Source organism: Typopeltis vanoorti, chromosome 21, assembly GCF_054136105.1.
Source record: "Typopeltis vanoorti isolate ZY-2024b chromosome 21, IOZ_Tvanoo_1.0, whole genome shotgun sequence".
Taxonomy (NCBI): domain Eukaryota; kingdom Metazoa; phylum Arthropoda; class Arachnida; order Uropygi; family Thelyphonidae; genus Typopeltis; species Typopeltis vanoorti.
The window spans coordinates 57343572-57363454 of record NC_143569.1 but is presented as its reverse complement, the minus strand read 5'-3'; the positions used below and the strand labels follow the sequence as shown (position 1 = coordinate 57363454).

The following is a 19883-nucleotide window of genomic DNA, read 5'->3' as shown; positions in this document are numbered from 1 at the left end:
GAACTTTTCAAGTCATTTAAAGCATCCAAATAAGCAGGATGGTGGGCTCACCACTCTGCTTATTGGGAAATGAAATTCATCTCCCACCTAAAGACAATCACAAACATTCATGCCAAAAACCTGTTGGTTGGAGAGCGAATACACTATCCATAATAGCCAACCAGGCTTGCATATACTCTTTTGTTTCTAATGCTTTGATTATAGTTGGAAAGTTGGTTTCACACACATACACACACAGGCCGAAAAAACTCAATGACTGTAAGAATAGTTGTAGTGGAAAGTCCTGCTAGTGAGTTTCCTTTAGAACAGCACTGTGTTTATAGGGTTTTGTCAGGACTTTTGGATAGGCTGTTATAGCAAGCAAGACTGCTATCAGTGGTAATTGCTAGAGTGAGATTCAATTGTATTTGTGCTGGTAAAACACTTTAACCCATTATGATTAATGAAATATTAGCATAAATAATTTATTACTAATATTATTGTCTATGTCTCATTTCTGTTTTATTAAGCATTATGTCACAATGACATGTAAGTCTCAAGTTACTAATTCATTGGGTTTTTTTTTTTTTGTTTGTTTATTTTATTTTTATTTTTTTACCTCTTCTATAATGAAGAAATCATCCCCTGGCTGACCCTGTTCAACAATTACATCACCATCATTGAACTGCACAGGTTCTAAGGCATCAGCAACTGTAAGACGTTCCCACTGATCAAGGCTTTCTATAGATATAAAGGAAAGAACATGATCAATAATGATTGCCTATATATCACAATCATCACGTCATATTTTCAAGATTTGACAATAGACCTTATCAATAGTTCATAACTAGTTGCCAACCATTGGGATTTCATGTAAACATATCTAAGAACATCTGACAGTAGATTTCATAATAATGTGATATAAATGTAATGGAAGGGTGGAAAGTTGTTCAGCTGTAATGACTTGTTAGCATTGAAAGCATATCAAAAAAAAAAGTATATATATATATATAAATATATATAGCCACATACACACACACATATATAACACACACACATATATATTACACACACACACACACACACACACACACACACACACACACACACACAGTTGACCATTGAAGAATGCAAGAGTGAACTGCATGGATCCACTTACATGAGGGTTTTTTTTAATAAATATATTGGAAATTATTTTAGAGATTTTGACAATTTGAAAAAATTCACAGACAAATCACATGGATTACAAATATTGAAAAAAAATAAGAAAACATTAGATGTGTCATGAATGAATGAAATATATGTAGATATTAGTCTATTTTATCATTTACTACCATAAAATATACACAAATCTATTATAAAAAAGTTAAAATTTATCAAAACTTACACACACACGCAGACAGACACTTAAGACCGTACATGGTCGCAGTCATAGCAAACATAATACACCAATGTAACAAATGTATGACAATTAAAAGCCACATAAAAGAAACTTTCACAAAGCAATTTCAAATTTTTCAAGCCAGTTTATAACTTCCATTGTAACATTATGCATATCTTGTATAGTGTCTTTAAAAGCAAATATCGGGAAGTCCAGTAAAATATGGTCAATAGTTTTAAAGCTATAACTGCAGTTACAAAAGTATTAAATCATAACTGCATAACATACTTGTTAATTAGTGAAATTAATTAGAATAAAATAAAAAATTTTATAACGATTCATTCAATAGTGCATAGGCTAGGCTACAGCAAAGCAATCGTATTGATTGCACTAGGCTACCATAAAGCAATCACATTGCTACTTCTTCATTATCAATGCATAAATTGTTATGGCTGTAAATAAATATAAAATCTACAGTGTTTTGTATCATATAAGAAAATATCGATGTAGGTACTGACAGACAGATGATTCATCTTGTAAACAGACGACGTAAACTTACAGAATCGATAAATACAGTACAGTACTGTAAATGTATTTTATCTTCCTGATGATTTTCTTAATAACATTTTCTTTTCTCTAGCTTACTTTATTGTAAGAATACAGTATATAATACATAAAACATACAAAATATGTGTTAATCGATTATTTATGTTATCAGTAAGGTTTCCAGTCAACAGTAAGCTATTAGTAATTAAGTTTTCGGGGAGTCAAAAGTTATACATGGATTTTCAAGCAACACAGGAAGTCAGCATCCCTAATCCCCCATGTTGTTCAAGGGTCAACTGTGTGTGTGTGTGTGTGGTCATACCTCGACTTACGTCCGTTCGAAGATATATCCTTGATCCCATAATGGAATAAATAACATTTTTGACTATACTTTCGAACAAGACGCAAGCGAGCGTAAAGTAAAAAGGTTTTTAATTACCAACAATGAAGTGGCAACAGAGGATTCAGCGGCAACCTCCCCTCAGCAGTCGGCATGTGGCTTCAACAGTTCCTCTGTTGATTTTGTGTTTGAAATTGAAAAATAGGTTATTTGTGTATTTAAAAACCAGTGAAGAATTACAGAAAAACAGGCAAGTAATTGATCTTGAAATGAAGTTGCAAGTTCAATGATAGTGACAAAGCAATGAGAAAGTCCTGTCAGTGATTGTAAAAGTTACTTCCATCATGCATAGAGGACTTGAACCAAAAGCGCATACTTCTTAGCACTATGACTGTAACCGCTAAGGCACTAAGTCTCCTCAACATGTTGAAGGAGAAAGCAGGACCTGATTATGACTACAAATTCAACGCTTCTTCCGGTTGGTTCATGAGATTCGAGCAGCATTTTGCACGGTAAAATGTGAAAATGTATGGTGATTCTGCAACTTACAACGAGAAGGCTGCCAAGGAATTTGTAGAGAAATTGGATAAAATTATTACGGAGGAAAATTATTTGCCACAGCAAATATTTAATATGGATAAGACCTCCTTATTTTGGAAAAAAAATGCCCGAGCGAAATTCATCCACAAAAAGCTAAAATCTATGCCTGGTTTCAAAGCTCTTAAAGAACATGTTACAATTCTGTTAGGGGGTAATGTGGCTGGATATAAAATGAAACCATTTGAGATATGACACAGTGAGAATCCATGAGCCTTCGAAAACATTAGGAAACATACTCTTCCAGTTCGTTAGTGGTGATATAAGAAGTTGTGAATGACTCAAAAATTGTTCTTGGATGCCTAAGCAACTGTTATGCGAGTGAAATGGAAAGCTATCGTGTGAAATAAAATGTAGAATTTAAAATGTTATTAATTCTAGATAATGTCCCAGGTCATTCGTCTTATATCAGTGATCTTTACCAAGTTCAAGATCATGTTTCTCCCTCCAAGCACTACTTCATTGATCCAACCGATGGATCAAGGAGTTCTTATATTGTTTAAGGCTTATTATCTAAGGAGAAACTTTTCACATGCCATTTCTACTACTGAAGGAAACGACCAGACTCTCATGCAATTCTGGAAAGCATTCAATATTTATCATGCTATTAAAAATATTGCTGTAGTTTGGGATGAAGTGATCTCTCAATGTATGAGTGGCATATAGAAAAAGACATTAAAAAAGTTTGTGCAAGATTTTGGAAGTTTTGAAAAAAATGAAGATCTTTACAAATTGAATGAAGAAATAGTCGGCCTAGCAAACAATCTGAATCTTTAAGTGATGATGACAACATAGTTCAACTCACAATAAGTGCCCCTGAAGAGTTGAACCAACAAAGAATTGGTCGAACTGGAGGAACGTGTTGCAGAAGAGGAAGAATGAGAAAAGGAAGAGGGAAAAGAGAAACAAGAAGAGGTAGTTAAACAATTCAAAGTGAAGGGTCTTGCAGAAATGTTCTCTGCAGTTAATGATGTTCTCAAAATGGTTGAAGACATAGACCCCAATGTTGAACGCTACTTATTAGTAGAGAGAAAAATACACAATGCGTTTGCTTGCTATAAACAAATTGATGATAAGAAGAAGAACAAGCAAAGCACGTTGGATATTTTCATCAACAAAACAAAGGTCACACCAGAAAAGCCACAGTCTGGTCCTTCCAATAGGGAAGGTAATGATTGTGGAGGAAGATTTGGGTGATTATTCTTCTGTTTTATAGTGGCAGTAATGCACAGTACAGTTTTATAATAAGATTTAAAAATTAAAATGACAACAAATTACAGTACAACAAAATAACATTAAATTACAGTAAACTTACTACTGTTAAGTCCCTAACCCCTATAACTCTGTTGATTTAATGTATCGACTTACATCCAAACCGACTTACGTCCTGCTAGATGGAACAGAACCCAGACATAAGTCAAGGGCTGACTGTGTATATATATACACCAATCCCTCGATTAATGCGCTCTTTAAAACAGGTGCATTAATCGAAAACGCACTAATCGAATATAATAACCTATGATAAAAAGTATAATTCATTCCTCAAATTCTATTTTGACCCTTAATTTTTTTTATAAAAGAATTAGGGTATGTCTCAGGGCCTAGTTAAAGGAAAACCATGAGGCTGAAAGACAATAAAACATATTCAGAATATAAATTTATTATTCTGCTTCTTCGCAAAGAATTGAGCTAACTTAGTTTGGTGGACATTCTGTTTCTTTTTTTCATACAACTGACGGTATAGCCCTATTGCCTCTTCTGCAAATTTTACTGGTTCTCTCATCACCAGGGTCAGTCTCTAAGCATTGCTGCTTAAAACTTCGATTGTACGAAAAATATTTTCAAATTGTTTCTGTGAAACTTCTTTGGGCTTGTCAGTGATTAAATTTTCTTCATATTCTTCAGGAATTTTCCTCCTGTGCATCTAAATTTAGCAGGTCGGAATCACTCAACTTCCCAGAATGAGATTTAATTAACTTAGATTCATTTGAAAAGCTTCTAAAATCATTTGAACAACGTGGTAGAATGTGCTTCCAAACAGCTTGCATATTGCTAGCAGTAATATCATTCAACTTTAAAACCTGGCTGAGATTTCTCTGATTTGGCTAGAAAAGTCTGGGAAGACATTCACTTCCAAAAAAGGGCCGCTTTCATCAACATTAAATATTTGTTGATCACAATAGTCCCCTTCTTACACAATTTTCTTCAAAATTTCTGGATATCTCCTTATCTGCAATTGCAGCTTTGCCTGTGATTAGAACATTATGTAGGCTATTTCTCTTTTTGAAACGCTCGCATCACACAGCAATAACGTGGAATTCTTCTTCTTTTCCATCATTGATAGCATTTTCTTTCCAGATTATAAAGAGACAATGCTTTTGATTTAATAAGGCCAATGTTTAGCAGGATCCGTTTTTGGTTACAATCTTCGATCCATGTAAAAAGAAGTCTCTATAATTCAATCATTATAATACTTTGATTTCGAGTGCATGCATGATGAACTTGAAGCAGCCTTACCTTTCTCTTTGTATTCAGCAGTTTCACCCATTTTTGTGTTCTTGTCCTATCTTTTATTTGGACTCGCCTTGTTCATTTATCTTTATTATTTCAAGTTTTTCTTCAATCAGATTACTTTTCGAATCATTTTCACACTTCTATTTTTTGCTCACTAATTCTTTTACTGATGATTAAAGGTTAGGAAAGTAATTTAAAATAAAAAAGTAAGGAAAACAATTTAAAAAAATAACTTTGTAAAATGTTTCAAATCGGTAACTATATTATTTCATCCTGGTGAGTGATTTTTTAAAATAGTTAGCCATAAAAAATGTATAGATTGAAAATTTTTAAAATCTGTAACGTTTATTTTTAAGATGCATATACAGGGTGTTCGGGATAAATTTGACAGTTTCGTAAGGAAAAAGAAAATCTTCTTTGTATCTATTAAATTTAATGAATTGACAAAAAAACATTACAGGCAGAGTTAATTACAATACTATCAACAAGATTTACTCAAAATAACCATCATTAGCATCGATCACAGCTTCAATTCTGCTTCGGAACCTCGAACAAGCTGATGCTACAGTCTCCCTGGGAAGGGCCGCAAAAACTGTTTTAATTTTATCCATTAACTGGGCTTTTGTATTACTGGAAGTGCGATTGGTGTCTTTTTCAACTGCGCCCCATACAAAATAATCCATGGGGTTAAGGTCTGGGGAGTTTGGAGGCCAAACATTTGGACTGGTGAAGTCGTAGAAATTTTCAGACAACCATTTTTGACTTTTCCCAGAGGTGTGGCAAGGGGCCGAATCCTGCTGCCATACATACGGCCTACCATTGGCTACCCTTGTTATCCAGGGCTTGACTACAGTTAGCAACTCCACGAACAAAGCCCGAATTCCAATGCCAGGGTTCTTCAACACCTGTTCCTGCAGATTTGCGAGGAATTCTGCTGTACGAACGCAATCAGATCGTCTGCTAGGGATCTTTCTTCTTGCTACATCCTCGTAGTCACCATTGCAAGTCTCTAGTTCATGCCTGATTGTTTTTACTGTATTCAGGGAGCATTGGGCAGCAGTCGTAATATCCTTATTTTGATGGCGGGCACGAATCATCATGATACAAGTTATTCTCTTCCATGATTCAGGTGGGTTCCAGCTATCCATCCTTTCTGACATCTTGTATATGAATGAAGAAGGGTCCAAACTTTTAAATGAAGAGAAGTGTGTGTTAATACATGTAACTTACGGAAAAATATAATTAATTATAAATATGTCAAATTTATCCCGAACACCCTGTAGGTGCACTAGTCGAATTTGGGTATCGAAAAAAATGACGCAATAATCGAAAATGCACTAATCAGGTGTGCATTAACCAAGGGATTGCTGTACACACACACACACACACACACACACACACACACACACACACACACACACAGTAAAACCCTTTTTTTTTTTACACTTTTCAGAGGACTGATGGAAAAAAGTGTAAAAAGCAGGAAATGTAAAAAAAAATTTAAAAAAGGCTAAAAGATGACTTACTGCTAGTATGTGAGTCTACATACTAGATTATAAAATTTAATAACTGAAAATAAATGAATTTACAATTACTTACATTTATCTATTTAAAAAATCTTTAATTGTTGATTGTTTTTGCTTTTCGTTTTTTTGACCTAGCGCCAGATTACTTTGCATTGGTTTCAATGCTTGACCTGTTTTTTACTATCGTGTTCAAAGAGGACACAGAGAGTCCAAGATCTTTTGCTTAATGTTCATGTGTTCCGGCATGCCAATCTACACTTCGCAGAATTGCCATCTTTTCTTCTACAGAAATACATTTTCTGTCTTTTTTCTCCATGTTACTAACATGGATAATCCACCACCGCAACTTGAAAGCAACTTTCACACACTAAATTACGTAGCAGAAATTCTGCAATATAAATTCGTATTGCAATTGAAAAATCATGGTATCGCTCATCACTACATTACTGCTGCAAGTGTGCAAGTCACCTTGATAGCAGAAACGAAACTACAGCCGAAAGCAATGCCATCTGGGAACAGAAATGCGCAGATTTCCGCAGAAATCAATTCGAAAATCAGTATTGTCACCTGAGGAAAAAAACACAAATCACAGGAAATAAAGTCCATATCAAGTTGTTAATGGCAGGAAAACAATATATCGTAAGAATAGGCCTTAAGACGGGACCAACGGAAAATGACGCAGGAAAACGTAAATTACGGGAACATAAAAACAGGGTTTTACTGTACATATTTGCTATATATAGCAAAAAAAAAAAAAAAAAAGCTGCTAATTAGTATGACTAATTTGCTAAACTGGCTAGTTAGTTGAGTATAATGTCAGGTCCCGTGACTAACTTGTAACTAAAAAAAAAATACAGGCAAAGTTTATAAGTTCCTTGTGTGTGTGTCCACACATGCATTTTTTTTTTTAACTATCAGCCAAATGATCACTTCATATCACACTGATTTTCTTTTGCTTTTTATATTTAAAATTAAAATTTCTGAAAAACAAATGATAAAATGTAAAAGGAAATAATTTTCAAAAATAAAAGGTTAGAACACAAAGTTGCATAAAATTAGCTGATGTCAAAATGAGATAAACTACTACAGATTACTTATTAATTGTTAGATAAATGCTTAAGCTTCATGGAGTCACAATACCCATCTCACAATGAGTTCCCAGAATATTCTATTTGGATATAAATGAATAATTTTTTTTCAAGTGATGTCAATTATTATTATTACGGGTATCTCCATGGAGTCAGTAGACTCATCACGAGAGACCAAAACTAGCAAAACAATATCTATCATATCTCTTCTTGAATTCATTTACAGACGAAGAACTCACAACTAAGTCAGGCAATGAATTCCACTCATTCACCACCATCCAAACTAAAAACCTTGTTCAGATACCCTTGTTAACCACACTCTTCTTTAATTTCCAGGGATGACCTCTTGTTCTTCGATCACTATCACACAGCTGAAACATTTCCCCTGCATCAATCCTATAAAAACCTTTTAGTAATTTAAATGTTTCTATCATATCCCCTTCTTCTCTGCCCATCAACCAACCTCTGCAACCCACAAGCTCTCAATCTATCAATGTAAGGAGCATTTTTTTACATCACTCACCAACTTGTCACTCTTCTCTGAACCCTCTCCACAGCCTCCTCATCTCCAAGGAATCCAGGTGACCGGACCTGAGCACAGTAATCCAAATGTGGAAATATCAATGCTTTATAAAGGGGAATAATAACCTCTTTATCTCTGGATGTCAGTGTGTCCCTCAACAACCAAGTAATTCTATGTGCAATCTTGGACACCTCAGCAACGTGTCCTCTGAACTTCATCTCCCTATCTACACCCCTAGCCTCATCAATCTCTTGGAGTACTGTTCCATCAATGTAGTACACAGCTGGTAATCTTTTAATCCCAAAATGCACGACTTTACACTTTTCCACATTGAACTGACATCCATTACCTTTTGCCCATTCTACCAGCTTATTTAAATCATCCTGCAAACTTTCAACATCAGCTTGATTTTTTATTGCGCTACCCAACTTTGCATCATCAGCAAACAACTGAATATCTCCCTTTAAGCCATTTCCTATATCATTTATATACAAATTAAACAACAATGGCCCAAGCACAGAGCCACACCACTGGTCACCTGCCTCATCGTGGACTCGGCTCCTCCATACACCACCTTCTGGTATCTCTCCCTGAGCTATTCTCCTATCCATATCACCAATGTAGTATCCATTTCCATCTGCTCCAATTTGCGTAACAGTGTTCCATGGGGTATCCTGTAAAAAGCATTAGCAAAATCAGAAGTACCACTGTGTAGCCGGTTCCTTTGTCCAACTCAGATGTCATTCTATTATGAAAAGTTAATAGATTGCTAAGGCAGGATCTACCTTTAACAAAACCATGTTGGCCTCTATAGAGTATCATATCCTGATCCACCCATTCTTGAATTTTGTCTTTAACCAACTTTTCCAATACTCTTACCACTCTCCTGAGATAGTGATTGGTCTGTAATTAACTACCACGGTTTTAGAGCCACCCATATGCAAAGGAACCACTTTGCCTAACTTCCACTCCCTAGGGACCATACCAGAGTTCAAACTTAAATTAAATATCCAAGTAAGAAGGGGTGACAATTCATTTGCACATTCACGCAACATCCAACCTGATATTCCATCTAAACCTACAGCAGTGTTTGTATTTAAATTTTGCAATATATTAAATACCTCTGATTTCTTAGCTTCAATTCTCACATTAGTCATTGCTACAGGTACAGAGATATCCTCACTTGGGTGATAGACTTTTGAAAAGTGATCACTCAGTAACTCGACTATTACATCTGATTTTGTCACCTCAATACCATCAGCACCCACTAAAGTTATCCTTTTGAAGTCATTCTTCTTTTTACTTGACACATAGTGGAAGAACTCTTTGGGATTACCCTTGATCTCTTTGGTTAAGGTCTTCTCATAATCTGATTTAGCTTTTCTTACTATGCTGGTAACCTTCCTAGCTTGAGCCTTGTACTGCTCGTGGGTGTACTGATCGCCTTTCTCCTTGTAAATTCTCCATAACATTTTCTTTTTTTTTGCAGATCAAGCTTGATACTATTCTCATCCATTTAACGCCTGCCTTGTTTGACTTCCTGACCATGGGGACACAATATGATATTGCTTTCCTCAGATACACACTGATTTTATCCCATGCATTGCTAACATCTTTCCCCTGCAATATGTTCTGCCATGGGATGGCTGCAAGCTCACTCCGAAGCTTGTTATAATTGCCTAACCTGTAGTTCAGTATATACCCCTTCTTAACAGAAAAATCCACAGATTTTGCAACCTCCCAAGTCAATACCGCATGATCGCTTTCACCAACTAGAGGTAATGAGGACACCTCACCTTCTCATGCATATATCCTCTGAACCAATAACTAGGTTCAACACTCTCACACCACATGTCCCTTCAGTTATGTGCTGTTTCAAGTAATTATCTCGTAGAAGATGTATGAACTCTATTTCCTTTTTGCACGTGATATTTCCTCCTTCCAACTGATATCACCATAATTAAAATCCCCCATAATAATCACTAAACCTGCACTCATTACATTAATTTGCTGATGCATGAATTCAATATCTCCCACTGTACTCCCTGGTGCAGTGGGAGATATTGAAGCATCTGTTCACTATTTCATTCATTGGTCACTATTTCGCACCAGACCGCCTCAAATGAACTCTCATTCACATGTCTATCATCTTGATATAATACTTTCTTTGGCTGCAACACATCAGCTATCATCAACAGTACTCCCTCTGTTCTATCTTCTCAATCCTCCCTGAAAATACTGTACCCATCACATTCAATTCCAGTGACCACATCTTCTACTGACAGCCAAGTTTCACTAATGCCTACAACTTTTGGTGAGATTGCACTGACTAATGCCAAACATTCTTCTCTCTTATTTCGAATGCTTCCTGCATTGTATATAAAAATTGCAGATTCCCTCTAGTTCTTGTACTGGCTTTAGAACTGATATATAAGTCACTAATTTCAGTAGTCCCATGCCGATTTTTATCCCCTCTCTTCTGCAATTTATTCTGCGAATAAGGATCAATAAATATACAATCAGTGCTAAAGTTTCTCTCTCTTACACTCATCCTTTTCAATATTAGTTTCCCTGCCCAATTACTTCGACTTATTCAGAAAACAGTAACTTCTTCAATCGTCTTCATACAACTGTCTTTTTCCTTCAAACACATTCCAAACATCAACAAATTCCAGACTTCTTTTTTTTTTGCACATTCTTGCAATCATATCATTCATTATCGCTCGTCTACTTAACTCGTAATTGTCAAAACGAGGCAGCACACACACACTATCCTCCCATTGACACTTTTCCTCTTCACAATATCTAACAATATTCTTATATCTTTTGCTACCCAATTTATACCACCACTCAGGTCATTTGTATCCACCATAATTATCATCTTGTCTGCTTCATGCCCTCTCTTTATTGCTAAAGCCACTCTTTCTATTGTCCCACCAGCCAAGCACTCTTCAGGCATACCACTCTCCATACCCTTAATCATAGAATCACCATATATCTTACCACTCTTAACTTCATTTAAGTCCACACAAGCGTCACTCATGGACTCATTTTCTATGCTATTCAGCATGACTCTCCCAGTTTCATTACTCAATTCTCTTTTACTTACCCCCACACTCTCACAACATCTCATTTCTTCTAGACCTCTTGTGGTTTTATTTTGTTGACTCCCAATCACTCCCATACTATTTATTACTGCATCATTCACCAAAGACTCACCCATACGTAATCATGTTCTAGTTACTTCAGCTAAAGTAATCTGTATAGTTCTAATTTCTCTGTTTAACACATTAAACTCAGTTTTAACTTCCAGTATCTCCTTACTGAGCACTTCCAATTCCTGATGCAGAAGATGAAGATCATTTTTCATTTTCATGAACTCCCACCGAAGTTCTTCTGCTACGGTCCCGATGTCAGCTTCCATTCCTAAACACTCCAGCCTATCTCAAGACGTCTCACATACTTCAACATTTTCGTTCTTCTCATTTAGCCAGACCGACCACAGATCCTTCACATTCTTCGGTGCATATGGCGCAGTTTCCGCAACACATCCATTGCAAAAAATCTAATGCTGAGCTAGCCTTTCATGTAGAAGTCCTGCGGGCCTCTGACGTACATTTCTTGTGACGCCATCTTTACATGTTGAAGTAGTGAAAAAAACGGCAGCAAAAACACTATATATACAACACAGTTCCAAACAATAACACCACTGAAGGACACTTGTATCTAACCGATGCACAACTGCAGCACAATTTGAGACAAAAAGCCACACTATATTTAAATTTAAAAACACATTTTCTAGCCTAACTAAACACGACCGCCACATTCACCGAGGATACTAGTGCCCAAATGTAAACTGACTTTTCTACTGCAACAGGAAAAGTCAGTTTGCTGTTGTAACTCTCTACTGTTAGCATAAGTAACAGTAGGGAGTTCTGATTCACATATTCATATTTTTCAAATATGCAGTTTCCCATGGCAGGCCCACCTGCCATGGGAAAGACTGGCAAGAACACATAAAATAAATATCAGGAAGGTGGCAAAATATTCGGAAGGCTATTGAAAAAGTTTAGAAAAGGAGGAAAAAATACTGTTTAAAAGAATTAGAGATGATAAAGATTACATAAAAGCTGAAGATATTCTAGCTATCTGGAGTAAATAATTTGAGAGATGGCTAAATGAAACAAGTAAGGCATCATGAGAGAGAACGTTCAAAAGGAACACAATCAGAATTATATATCATTACTTGATAAGTACTGATTAAATAAAGCCCTCGACAACTTAAAATGTGGAAAGGCAGCTGGATTAAATGACAATTGGTCAGAAATGCTGAAATACAGAGATAACAGTTTTATAGTAACTATGTTGTGTAATTCAGAATGCCTGGTCAGAGGATCGAATTCCAGATGATTAGAGCAAAGTTCTCATAGTAATCATCTATAAAAAGGAAATCAAACTGAATGTGATTTCAGTTCGATTTTCTATTGAAAGAATCAGTAGGAAATCGAAGGAATTTCTCTACTAAGTGTTTAAGATAAGATTTATGCAAGCTGATAATATGAGAAAATGCTAAGAAAAATTTGGAGAAGAACAAGTTGGGTTCAGGCCAAATTCAGGTTGTCAAAATCAGATTTTCACACTTGGAGATTTGGAAATTTTGGAGAAGGCATATGACATCAAATTTTGCTTTAACTTCAAACTGCTGCAGAAACCCACCCAATGCTTAAGGAAGCATTTGATGATAATGCTGAGCCAAAGCAAATTTTTTTTGTGATAGATGAACATCTGTCAATGACAATGAACGTTCTGGATGACTGTCAACAAGTACAACACTGGAAAACATTACAAAAGTGCACAAGGCTATCCTTGAAGATCATAAGACTGTCATATGGGATCATATGATATCACAACACATCACTTGTTGTTCAGGGGACCACTTCGAAGGAGACTGTAGAAACAAGGTGTTTAAGTAATTTTTTTATGGTCAAATTCCCTGAACTTTTGGGCAGTATCTCATATATATAAAAGACATTATTCAAACCCATTCTAACTTACTGATCTGAGAGGTGGATTACAAATAAAGCACTCGTTCAAATACTGGAGAACAGATATATGAGCTCTGAGATAGATTAGGGGAGTGAAGTGAACAGATAGCATCAATGGCAGAATTATATGAAAAAAGATGATATTAGAAAGAAACTTAACATTGTTAGTATTCAGGAATCTGTGAGCAGAGCTATTCTCAAGTGATATGGTCACTTAAATGGAATGGGAGAGAAAAGGTTAACTGCATAGATGTTTTATGCCAGGATGGTAGGAAAAAGACCCAGGGAAGACCAAGATCTAGGCAGACTGATGCAGTCAAAAGTGTACAACAAGACAGAAATATAAGATCTGACAATTCCAGAGTGCCAATAAGCGATAGAGGAAATTTGGACACAAATTGCTTATAAGGTTAGTAATTATGCAAACTTAAACCTGTGGTACTGTCACATAATATTCTATAGATCCCATCCCTTGAGGGGAACATATTAGGTAACTAATGATGTGAGGCAAGAAGTACAGAGGAATTTCCCTAATTACTGTTCCAGGTAGGATTTGTGCAAAATACTTGAGAACAAGCTAAGAAATATTGTGAAAGACAAACTGGGGAGAACAAATCCCTGTTTGTCCTGAGTTCAGAACAAACAGGGATTTGTTAGGATCAGATTTTGTGTTACAGATATACTGCAACACAAACAGTTGAGAAATCATGGAAATATAACAAGGATCCAGCATTATTTCAAAGCCAAATGCAGAAACTATGAAAGTTTCATATGAAATTTGACCAGAGAGCTTACGGGAATACACTTGCTGGCATTTATGAGTTGCCCTAATGCAGACCTTATAGGAGACATGATCGCTTGCCCAAGCGTCCATATATTTGCCTTCTATTGGTCCATTTTGATAAGGTTTCACTGGCCTGACAGCTGTTTCAAACTGGTTGGTTCTCCTCAGAGACCTTAAGAGAGCAAAAACTCTCGTTCAGTACTAAGGAACTCAAAGTGTCGGAGAAGTGCATTTTTCGAAAAGTGGATTTAATATCCATTTAATTTGTATAATTTTGCATCAGCGAAATGAAGCCTTTTGGCTCTTTATTTTAGTAAATAACAAGGATCTATATTAATTTTTGTAGATCTGGTCAGAAAAAAGCTGTTCAAAATATTCCAATTATATAGTGAAAATGAAACAATACACAGTCTAAATGTTATAAGTCAGTAGCTGAAATTCAAAGTTTTAGGAAAGTCGTTTGATGTTTGTTTGTTTGTTTTTTAATCTCTACAAGAAGTAGATCATAAGCACATCAGCGGCAGCTGTGGAGTGCAGATGACTGATAGAAGTTTATTAAGAGATTTTAAAAAATCACTATTAATAAACAAGGCATTCCAGTCAGCCCTGTCAATTTTCCACATAAGGATCTGTGTATACCTGTGAAAATTGTGCAAAAAACAGGAAAATGATCGCTTCCATATATGTTCTCTTTGATGTTCCTGGTTGAAACCAAATGACCATCCCTACGGATCAAGATTCACCTTATACCTCACTCACTGATCTTTAAGTTCGGAACATATCTCTTCATCAGGAACATCAAGGGAATCCCATTTTGAGATCTCTTTTCTAGAAGAGAAGAGTGTTTTTATGAAGTGTTAACTGGTATTCTGCCCATTGATGATGCGAGTTTTTCAGAATGTTGTTGACATGTTTCTACAAGAGTATCACCAGAATGTAGTTTCTTAACTGTTTTCAGAGAGCTTGTCAGTCCTTCTAAAACCTTTTAAATAAAGAATGGTGATATTTTCCCTACTGGTTTTTCAACTGTTGCATGAATATCAGAAAAATTAGTACATTTATACTGGTCTCATGTCTTTTGTTTATTACTGTTATCTTTGATATCAGTACTTGGTTGGGACCTTGTTAGCCCCCACCCACCATGGAGCCACACATAGATGCACTCTCCAGCAAGTAATGACCTCTCAGGAGTGAAACACAAGGGCTACCCTGGATGCTATACCAGCACCACGGCAAGCTTTGGGTTCCAATCCCAGACCATGGGTGAGAAACTTACTGCAACATTGTTGACCCTTGCAGACAAGACCACTAGCCAAATGATCCTGGTCGAACCAATCAGAAATGCCTGCCTTGCCAAAGTAATGAGAGAATACCATGATCCCACTCTTCTAGATGTCAGTTGGTCATGCCACACAGCAAACATGGATGCACAACTATGCGTGATAGTGGGTTCCTTATCCTCTCACCATTCAATTAATGCCAGGGTTCCACAAGGTTCTGTTCTCTCACCAACCCTTTTCCTTCTATATATCAATGACATACTTCAGTTGACCTACAACCCAATACACAGATTTGAGATTACAGCACACCGCACTTCTGCCTTTCATGTGATAAACCTTGCTCTCTACACAACTCACATCAACCGCTACTGCCCTCAGTTCTGATCTCCAAGCCAATGGGTTCAGATAATCTCGTCAATTTCAATGCTAGTAAAACTCAGTTCTGTCTTATTTCTCATAAAAAAGAACCATTTTCTCCCAGTATTATTTTTGATAACACTCAAATTTCCAAACAAGATGAGATTTCTCTTCTTGGAATCACCCTGAACATCAAGCCTTTCCTGGCATAAACATATCACAACCATTGCATCCTTAGCTTCTAAAAGTCCCAGTGACTGAGGTCTCTAGGATTTCTCTTTCGCTCAAGCCTTTACTTCAGTTCTGAGCAGCTGTCAACCTTATATAAATCACAAATTTGCCCAACAATTGAATACTGCTCTCACATAAAGAGCTTTCTCAAAATGCTTGACTAAATTCAGAGGGGAACAATTAGACTGATTAATAACCCATCTCTTACCAACTCACTCCTCCTACTTTTGCACAAGCATTTGGTTTCTACATTATGTGTATTCTATAAATATCATCATCAAATTCCTGATACAGTGATATCTCGCTAATCCGAACTAATAAAAACTGCGCTCGTTCAGATTAGCGAATTTCCTCCCCAAGAGGCAACAATAACTAGCACTAAAGACAAAAATAATCGGATTATAATGGTACATCAATTTAATTCTGTAAATAAATGAATTAAGTGATAGAACAAATGCTAATGTACTGTAATATAAAACGTAAAAAATAATACAGTACACAAGTTTATTTTAGTAAAAAATTTACTTTGTATGTATTGTTGAGGATTCTGATTTAATAAAATTGCATAGTTCAGTACATAACTTAATTTGCATAAAAAATAGAACTTTCTTGTAAAAAAAAAGTTTCACAAAATAACACACAAAAAAAGTTTTTTTTGATTTCTTTGTAAAAAAGTCACCGATTTTCTTTTGCTTCTTGGAAGCTAAACGTTTTTCAAATGCTTCTTCTCGGAGCTGCATTAGCAATAAAATTTTGTGGAATGGCATATCATTCTGCTTAGCCCATTCATACACATATTAAAACTGTCAACTGCCTCTTCACGTTTTACTTTTTTTTTCTTAGAATTCTTTATCGTCATCATCGTCTGCTAATTCATTCTGTAGCGTCATATTTATAATTTAAGCATCTGATTTGATTTCGAATTCACTTTCGATTCTACCTGTAATGCATTCCGTAACATCTGTTTGTGAAATTTCAACATTTGAATTTATATTTTTAACCAAATTATGCATGTTTTCAATTTCTGCTTTTTGTATATCACCGTAGTTAGCTTTATAAATTCTAGAAGGCCACAGTTTATTCCATGACGTTCAACAGCATTGATTCATGAGGACAATACAGTATGTACTGTACAGTATAAAAAAGCAAACGTGAACACACAAATCAAAATAGGCCTACAGTGTAACCATACAAAACGACAGTATGAAAAAATAAATACTGTACTGTAATAATAATAAAATAAATAATAATAGTTAAAATAATAATTATTAAATAAAAATAATAGTACACAAAATAATAATACGTAATAAATAAAACTTTTTTTTCTTTCAAACCGCAGTTCGGATTACTGGAGGGTTCGGACTAAAGAGGTTCGGATTAGTGAGATACTACTGTATATATCCTCAAGGGATGTACAGGATACGATACTACTACATGAAAAATTTGCATCATTACAAACTTCCTATCTACAATTTTCCTCCAAATCAGTCTGTTAAATGTCAAGACTCCAATATTATCAGGTCTCTGTCTTCTGAGGCACTTTTTACTGTATCAATCCAGAAGAAGACCTATATCTTGATCTTCTTCTGGGTCTTTTTCTTGCCAACCTGGCAGAGAACCCTTGTTTTGCTAATCTTTCCTCTCCTATTTTGCTTAAGTGACCATACCACCTGAGATTAGCTCTGCTAATGTATTCCTGGATGCTGACAATATTAAATTCTTTCCTATATCCTCATTTTTAATATGATATTGCCATCGATGCCTTCTGTTCATGCCCCATCTAATCTGCGGTCTCTAGTCTTTGCTCAAGTGTTTTACTTCTAGCCCAGTTCTCAGATCCATAAGTTAAAAAATGGTTTAAACACTGTCTTGTATACAGCTAATTTAGTGTTCCAACTAATTTCTCTCTTATTCCATATAAATTTATTCAGTTGATTTCCTACCATACCACTTTTGTTGATTCTGTTGTCTATTTCCATATTTAACTTACCATCTTCACTAAAAATCATGCCTAAGTAACTGAAATGTTTTACTTGGTCTATAAGTTCTCCATTCACAATGCAGTTGATATTTTCAATGTTTCTGCCTATTTTCATTGTCTTTGTCTTTTTAATGCTGACCTTCATACCATATCTATTAACAACAGTTATTCAATTTAGTCAGGTAATCTTGCAGACTTGTAGCAGATTTATTTAGAAGTATAATATCATCCACATAAAGCAAAGAGCTGAGATTAACACCTTCAATTTTGATATCAGGTTTAATACCACTTTCCTTCATAATGTGATCCATATAGATAATGAATAAGAGACGGAATAATGTACATCCTTGTCTGACACCAGATTTAACATTAAACCATCTTCGTGTACTTCCTTCAATTCTAACTGCTGACTTACAACTCAAATAAAGACTAAGTACTGCTTGATATAATGCCCCATTGACACCATATAACTGTAGCATATTGATAGCTTCTCTTTTGGCACCTTGTCATGTTGCCTTTTCCAGATCGACAAAACTTAAATACAGATCTTTGCTATATTCTCATGCTTTGTCAATTATTTGTTGTAAAGTGAATATCTGATCCTGACAGCCTCTATTTGGCCTGAACCCAGCATGTTCTTCAAGTTTTTCTTCCACAATTCATCTCAACCGTTTCTCAAGTATACTTGCATAAATCTTACCAGGAACACTCAGTAATGAAATGCCACTGTAATTCTCACATTCAATTTTATTTCCCTTTTTATGTATGGGTACTATGAGAGCTCTACTCCAATCATCTGGAATTCATCCCTCTGTCCAGGCCTTCTGAACTATGCAGTACAGTCACTGTATGACTTTTATACCTCCATACTTGAGCATTTCTGGTCGAATATCATCTACTCCTGCTGCCTTTCCACATTTGAGGCTTTTGATGACTTTTTTTTACTTCAAGTATGGATATGTATTCCTGACTGCATGCCTGGTCAGTGTTTTTTTTAACACTGTGCTGTCATCACTGCTTGTTTCATTTAGCAGTTTTTCAAAGTAATTACTCCATACTTCAAGGATATCTTTTTCTCCTGTTTTCATGTCTTTATCATCTCTAATTCCTTTTACAGCCCCCCTCCATGTGGGACACCTGTTCATGATGGAGCTAGTACCTCCCACTGATGGTACTAGCCCTTTTCATTCTTCCTCTCTTTCTTTGCTTTTCTTCACGTATTCTTTGATCTACTTCTCCTGAGTCTTCTTCACTATCCTTTTTCCAGACCACCGTCACTGGGATCCAACGCCCTGCTGCTGTGCAGTGCGACCCGTGAACATCTGGAAAGGGGGATCCTGGTAGTCTTGCACTATTTTGGCCCCTGCTTCGGCAAGACAGGCAGTCTTGGATGGCTCAGCCAGGATCAATTGGCTAGTGGGCTTGCCTGCACGGGTCAACTGTTGCAGTAAGTCTCTCACCCCATGGTCTAGGGTCGGGATCCTAGACCTACTGCAGTGCCGATATAGTGTCCAGGATAGCCCTGGCATTTTGACTCCTGAGCGCAGTCTTTGCTTGCCGGGTAGTGGGCATCCGGTGTGGCTCCGTGGTAGGTGTGGGGCTCTGGTGCCAAACTAAAAACTCCTTTAATATGAATCCTTTATCCTCAAATGTTTCAGGGATCCTAACAAAGTCCCAACCAAGTACTGATACTATAGATACTGCATATGGA

The 19883-nt window shown here is 36.1% G+C and overlaps 1 protein-coding gene across 3 annotated transcripts in view; it reads right to left on the bottom strand.

The window, feature by feature from the left end:
* The window catches only part of LOC150094872 (cAMP-dependent protein kinase regulatory subunit-like), a 233463-nt gene that overhangs the window by 38444 nt on the left and 175136 nt on the right, over positions 1-19883 (bottom strand). For all 3 annotated transcript variants that reach the window (XM_090411482.1, XM_090411483.1, XM_090411481.1), the window contains exon 8: positions 599-720. In XM_090411482.1, the coding sequence (XP_090267608.1) occupies positions 599-720 (122 nt within the window). The remainder of the gene's footprint in view (positions 1-598; positions 721-19883) is intronic.